At 35.1% G+C, this 7,685-nt stretch overlaps 1 protein-coding gene across 1 annotated transcript; it reads right to left on the reverse strand.

Moving 5' to 3' along the window:
- Positions 1 to 1,200: 1,200 nt before the first annotated feature.
- Positions 1,201 to 7,179, reverse strand: LOC18056062. Its single transcript, XM_006451556.2, has 6 exons — positions 6,721 to 7,179; positions 5,706 to 5,768; positions 5,515 to 5,616; positions 5,231 to 5,296; positions 2,377 to 2,455; positions 1,201 to 2,200 (listed from the first exon to the last, which is right to left on the reverse strand). The coding sequence occupies exons 1-6, from the start codon at positions 7,177 to 7,179 to the stop codon at positions 1,485 to 1,487; spliced, it is 1,485 nt and encodes a 494-aa protein (XP_006451619.2). The 3' UTR covers positions 1,201 to 1,484.
- Between the last annotated feature and the right edge of the window lie 506 nt (positions 7,180 to 7,685).

Here is a 7,685-nt window from a genome sequence, read left to right on the forward strand (position 1 = left end):
GTTCTATAAGCACATTAATAACAAATACAATTGCAATTTTAAAATGATATTTAAAACAGTGGTGATATTTCCCCCCACCTTTTGTGTAAAACTATCCCACTTATTAGATTTTCTGTAATTATAACATTATCCTTAAGTGAAATGATTAAAATAGGTAAATAAATAATTATTAGTTAAATTTTTATCTATTATAATTTAGAAGTTAAATTTATTATAACCTATAAACCCACGAACTTTTGTGTTCTTAAACTCTTTCCTTATTGTTTAAATAAAAAAGAATTCACTGTTGCAATGATGGAGGAAAAAGAAATGCAAAAGGAAGAATCTGGAAAAGAAAAAGTACTTAAAATTGCATTGATGGAGGAAGAAGATATGCAATGAAAAGAATTTGAAAGAGAATTAAGTAAGTTTTAAATTTTGTTTTCTAAAAGTAATTTTTAACTAAAAAGTGGTTTGTTCACATGTTAATCAAAAGCAGTTTATGCTTAGTATTTTCTAATTTTCCTTGTCGACTAAATATAAAAATTTAGAACTTAGTTTCATGTTCCAGGTATGGATTGGTCAATGATTTAAGCAAGATCATTTTACGGTTTTGTTTGTAATTCTGTGCTGGAAATTAATTCACCTTTTCGTTAATTGAGTCAAAATTTTTCAAAGCATTTATGCTGACTGTTGAGTAATTGACTGCTGGCATTTTCGTTTGCATGATTTTCTTGTTCTTGATATACTAAATTTATTCAAATTTTGTTAATTTATCATTCATTCTCATTAAAAAAAATCAATCTATGTTTAAATATAAATGTACACCAAATCTGAAGGTTTCGATGATGATGATATTTTCAAATAAATAATTATTTTAAAATTAAAACAATCAAATTTGGAAAAAAGAAAAGATAATATTATAACTACTAAATAGACATGAATATTTTTGGTATTTATAGAGTAGATTTACAAAATATAATCATTTTAAATTTAAGTAGGACTATTTGAACCTATCACAATTCTCACTAAACTCATTTTCTAAATAAACCTTTTAATAAAGTTTTAAATGATAAGTGATTCTTGTAAATGGAGTAATGTCTCTTATCAGATTAGCAGGGTGTTTTTTCTTTTTATTGATTCATCATAAGTTTCGGAAACATAATCTCAAGTAGTAATATATCACAGAATTAATGTGACAAGTTCTGAATAAGTGCAATGTCCAAACAAAGCATGTTATCATGACAGGAAATCAGACAATAGAAATGTAAATTTCTGAACAAAAATCAGGATAGTGGTTGTATATTCCATTTTAATGTTCTACAATTTCTCAAGAGAGCTCTCTGTGATTACCTAGCTGCTTCTGCGAAAATGGTTGGATAAGCATTTTTTAACTCCAGCATATTCTGAAAAATCTACATACATGTCATCTGTACCCTCAAAAATTATTGATCTCACCTAGGCTGTAAAGGGATTTTAGCAAAACCAAAAAGCTTGTCATCATGTCAGTCAAAAGATAACAGCTTATCCAACTGTTCATCTGTCCATTGCGAGAGTGAACCCTTAGAAAATATCAGCTGGCTGTGATTCTTAATTCCAGCAGCATTTCCATTTTCTTCATTGTTGCCAGGGAACCGAACAAAGTTTGTTGGAGCACTGTTGCATTGTATTTCTTTCAGTAGATTGCCTCTTACTACCTGATTTGATGTCTTGAGCTGGTCGCCCATCAAAATCCTCATGTCGTTACCGCTGGTGCCTGCACCAACAGCTACTTTAGATCTGTCAACATCTTGCATTACTGCAAATAGTTCCTTCTCTACAAAAGAATTCCAAATTCTGCTGCCTCCATCACCACTAAAGCTGCCATGAGGTTCTGAGTTTATTGCTGTTTGTTCAGTATTCTGTACACTCCCTCTCACGTTAGCATTTGGCCTGAGATAATTCATAATTCCTTCTTTTCTTATGAACTGATTTGATGGGTTGGGTTGATCATCCAACAAACTCTCTTTGTCATTGCAGTTGGTGCCTCTCCTGGCAGCTACTTTTATTCCATCAAAAATATCTTGTCTCATAACTGACATTTCTTTCTCTACAACAAAATTTTGGCTGCCATTGCCCTCGGCACCATGGAAGCTGCTTGGAGGTGACAAATTTACTTTCTCCACCTGTCCTTGTGACAGAGACGATGTTTTATTGGGCATCAAGCAGTTCTCACCACTTTCTGTAATAGAAAAAGGGAAATTAAGAAGATCTTATGATAAGAAATTGAATATAAAAAACATCACGTCCATATTGATAAAGAAACTCGACCTGTCAATAAGCACCTAAGATAAAAAGAATTTTTTAAATGAACTGCTGCAACATATGAAATAAGATGGGCAATTTCTTTTCTCCTACCAAGATCAGTAGAAGAATGTTTCATAATTCGTGCGCAACAATTTGCTTTTTTTGGAGCTTCAGTGTCCTTGGAGATGACCTGTAATAAGGTTGTCCATCAATTAGTACAGCATAGCATGAGAAAAAAGCTTGGAGGCCATTTTCTTAAGATTTTTGGGAGAAAAATGCAGAATCAAAACAGAACTCTTTATATTTTAGATTTTACCATTTTAAATGTTGTTCTTTGTGAACCACTGGTCCATTACTAACGTAATTTTCTTAGTAATACAATCATCAATTGTTTCCCATAAAAGAAAGTAAAAGCTCAAAAAGATGCCCAAAAGCAACCTCTGTCTCGTAAGAAAAACTAATTCTCGTCAAAACAGACTATTCTGACCAAAAAGAACAGCCATAACTCTACAATTCCATTCCATGGCACTGCAACTTTCATTCTGCCAGCAGATTCAGAAATCTAATCAATGCAAAGAGACCCCAAGAGGATAATGGAGCAACAACCCACTCATCTTGGCAACTCAAGAAAGCATTAATCAGAAACTTGAGGCAATGGGATAATGAAGGAAAACATTATCAATTATCTCCCCTCGCCTTACCAATAATATGCAAGTGTGGTTAAACACAAAATGTTGGCCTTTACTTTTGGCCCAATCAAAAGTGTTCATCCTTCCATTGGGAATAATCAAGAAAAATCTTTAAGTTTACTAGGAAATTTCGCCTTCTAAATTAGATATTAGAAAACTCAAATTTATTGAAAGTTAAAAATGTGCTTCTATGGTGTCTTTTTCTCTCCCAGCATTAAGTACCTTCTGCTGTGACAGAGAAAAACAGAGAATCAGATTTAGCTTTTGAGGATACATACCTTTGATCATTTATAAGACTCATACACTTGTTAGTAATTCTATTGAGAGGACTCTAACTAAAACAACCACGCAAACCTTGGTATCACTGCTCCTATAGACAATTACATAGAAAGGATAGGAAGGAGTCTCCCATAGGCACTAAAGACGGGTAATTTTCGGATACCTCCCTTGAGATTTGCCCTTGCTACACTTAGAGAGAATGTATGCATATATTGACATATAGCACCCCTGCCTGTGTATCAGCGTTAGACTGCCATTTGCTCTGTTGATGCGATTACAATAATGGCCTTCACTGCACAATACAATAACAGACGATAATTGCATATCCTTTATTGCCCTTGTCACAAACCACAGCTTGTGGTTGTTGTGCTTCCTTCTAGAGTGCTTTTTGATGCCAACAAAATCTCCCACAGCATGACAAGAGTCATGGTGCAAGCAGCTTGGCTCTGGACAAACAAATACTCTCTTCTTCACTTCTTTTGTTTCTCTCTTCAGCAACTTCCATGGCACCTTGTGCCTTCTTCTATGCATTTGCAGGTTCTGGTCTCTTTGAAACCCATGGTTGCAGATCTCATATACATATCCGTCTGATACTAACAAGGTCTTGGGTGATAAAGATACCACCTCTGCATCCGGATCTATACGCGTGCGCTTGTATTTGTGTGTATCAAACAAAAAACAGAAAAACATAAGTTAAAACTTGCAATTCGCCTTAAAATAATTGAACCCATATACAAAAGAAAACTGAATGGGGTGCCGGCTGGTTTTCTATTTTTTTTTTTCGTGAATAGCTAGAGCACCATTTTTTGAAGAGGTGAAAGGATGAGAAGAAGAACGAGCATTAATATTGGTGTTATTTTCTAACATGGGGTTAAAATTTTGTTTGAATAGCAAAGCAATACGACAAAGTGGTGGTGATGCAGGAATAGTGAACTTTGTTTTTCAGCTTTGTTGATAAAAGAACAAAATGGGTGGAGAGAAAGTGGGGAAGAGACAAAGAAAAGAAGAAAGTGTTTTTTTTCACTTTAAATTCTTTTGAGAGAGAGAGAGGGAAAGGAATGAGGAGGGGGAAAGGAAGCAAAAGCTCCTGCTTTCTGGCTTCTGTTTCTGCAATTCTTATTCTTGCAATTACGTTTTTGCCCTTCACAACCAAACGGTGCTGTAATGCTGATATACGGTCAGGGGTGCTATATGTCAATATATGCATAAATTCTCTCTAAGTGTAGCAAGAGCAAACCTCAGGGGAGGTATCCAAAAATTATCCCACTAAAGACAAATATTATCTAATGAAGAAGTTATGGTAAGGGCTTTCATAATTAATTCACAATCCCTCATATTTTCGGCATTAGGTAATCTGCCTTTGAACACTAATCAAATATCATATCGTTATTCTCTTTCCTTTCAATCTAACTTCTACAATCACTAATGATCAAAAACATCCTGGATTAGCAAACCCAGCCCGCCCCCTCCCCACCCCCACCCCACAAAAAGGGAAAAAAAAACACTTTATGGAATTTAGTTAAGGTAGAGTTTGACTACAAGATTCATATTACTTTCAGGCACATGTAAGCCAAAGTAAAATCTTTAAGCTTAAGTTATAAGATCTTCGGACATATTAATCTAATGTTCAGTATAGTTTTCTTCAGGTAGAGGATGCATTGTCAAATGTGAAAAATGGAAAAGGACCTCAAACTTAAAAGTAACTGGTGCAAAGATCAATCAAATCAAATGCTGCAAATTAAATATTAGAGGATGTCACTAAATAAGAGCTGGTCATTTCCAGTTTCTCCAAATAGAATAGAAACAACATAAAGGTTCAAATGGTTCTGGCACAGTCAGCACTCAGTAGCTTAAAGAGTGTAAATTAGCCTGATATCTTGACAGATTGAAATTGATAAGAGAACTAATTATTGCAAATTGATATCTCATTTAAAAGTACTGTTTAAGTCCTTAATGAATTGATAATCTGGCTTACTTTCACAAGAAACAAAACATACCTTGACAATGTTGCTAACAGTTATGTTGAGACAGCAAGCAGAGCGAGAAGGAGAAAAAACTGCAACCTGAAAAAAAGCTGCTCCTGTCAATCATTCAGAACTGATAACAACATCATATACTCCAAAATGACAAACAAAGCATGATGAATATATTTTCTCTTGTTTGATTCTAATTTAGTTAAGTGAATGATACTGTTTCTAACACCTTAAGGTTAATAAACAGTTGATGTATACATTTGTGTAAAAAAAATAAAGAAATCCAGAAGGAACTATGCTAATTAAACCTTATGGAGTATTAAAACTGCTCCGACAGATAAGTCTTTTCCCAGTTCTCCCTCAGTAAGGACTCTACGATGAATACTAGCATCAATTGTACCCGTAGGATCCTGAAATCGAAAGTTGAGTAATGTTACGGCATTAAAACCAAAGGAAAATACAATGAACTCATTCACATAAGCAGCACAATTTAATTCACCTTAAGAGTTGCCATCATATCTCCAAGTCCATTCGGGGTGGTAGACTTGACAATTGCAACAATCTAACAGTAAAATCACAAGAGCTAAATTATAAAACTGCTTTAATGTTACTATTAAAGATCGAAACAATCACTAAAAAAGTTGTTTATTGAGGAGTAGTCAGATGCTGTCAAGCATAAGTAATGAGTTGAGTCATTGTTAAACATTAGTTACCAACAGGGAGATGACAACTAATTGGAAACAATGGGTGACCCAATTGAAATTTTACCAACCTGTATATATACATATATAAAACATTATAAATTATATGTTGCTATAATGTAAAATCCGTAAAAGAGGAACGACAAGGTCCATAATGTGAAAACCATAAATGTTGGTGGCCTACAACATATAACTTGTAAATCTAAGGGATCCAATTACGCGCGCTCCCCCCCCCCCCCCCAGATTCAGTGGGATCAGGCGATCTTATCTTAACAGGATCAATCGCTTTGTCGGAACTCTTCCCTTGCTTGCTTCACTTAATCTCGCCTATAGTTCGATAGTATGGCACATTCCACTCCTTCTTTAGTAACAAGGGTTGTTCAAACAAAAGATGAGAGGAGATACGTAGGTCAATGAACTATTGATTTGAAAGCATAAGCCGGGCTAATATTTCAAAGCGGTTATCCGCGGCAAAGGCTTATGTAACTGTTAAAAAGGCTGTCCAGGGTCAGGAGAGTCTTCAGCATATTGATCAGAATCATCAAAGAAGCAAAGCGACCTTGAGGAGCAGTAGAAGGAGCTTACTTCTTACTTATTGATGGCCCTCTGTGTGTGTGTGTGTGTGTGTGTTTGTGTGTGTAATTGGATCGCTTAGATTTACAAGTTATATGTTGCAGGCCACCAACATTTATGGTTTTCACACTATGGACCTCGTCATACCTCTTTTACCGATTTTACGTCATAATGTTTCACATTCTGGTCCCCGTCAAGTGTCAACATAAGAGATTAAGAGGGGGTGGTTAAATTTCGAACCTGAGACACCCTATCGCCGTTGATCATCCCATTCTTGATCTGACTCAACGGCGTCCCAATTGCCACGCCATCAACGCCGACCAAACCTTGACTGCGAACAAAATCTACAGCGAAAAGCCAGGGGTTTTGGGAAAAATCTTCGTCTTCGAGACCGGCATCTTCAACAGCTCTCCTAATGAACTCTTGAGTCGGAATTGGCTCTTCATTGACACCCACACTCATACCCATCAACGTTTTGTGCTGCATTGCCGACTGTACAGCTCTTGCAGGGCCGGGAACAAGATGCTTTTGAGTTTTAGAACAAGGGCTGAGAAATGGGTTGCTATTGGCTTTAAAAAATTTGTTGGTTTTGGCGGGTGAGATTTGATTCTTGCGTTTACAAGGAACCAGACGAGAGTCTTCGAATTCAAGGTCCAGTGCTAGTGCTAGTACTTCCCATGGTTCTGCTTCTCGTTCCATTTGTTTTTGGATTTTTCAGTTTCCCTTATGCCGGTTTATATGGCAATGGGCCGCCCGAGCCCGACCCGATAATACAAACAAAGAACCTGAATCCGATTAAAAAATCCGATTGTGTAACCTTAATCGGGTTTGAAAGTCCGAACACGATCAAATATTTTTTAATTTTTTAATATTTAAATAATTTAAATTTACTTTTCCTAAAATTTAAAATCTTCAAAACTTATTTAAAACAACATAAATATAAAAATTACTCCGATCAACGTCTCAATTATAAATCATACAAATAATTAAATATAAATAAGAGTTATATTAATTTAAATGAAAACAAAGAAGTTTATTTTATTATTAAGTATTTAAAATAAATTGGGTCGGTTAAGGCCCGAACCTTAAATGAATTTGATCGGTTTTTAATTTTTAAGATTGAGTTTAAAAAATTCACTTTTAAATTTACATCAAAATCTAAAAATTTCAGGCTGATAAAATCAGGCAAAAATTTAGATGGGACT

Source organism: Citrus clementina, unplaced genomic scaffold (assembly GCF_000493195.1).
Source record: "Citrus clementina cultivar Clemenules unplaced genomic scaffold, Citrus_clementina_v1.0 scaffold_1, whole genome shotgun sequence".
NCBI lineage: Eukaryota > Viridiplantae > Streptophyta > Magnoliopsida > Sapindales > Rutaceae > Citrus > Citrus x clementina.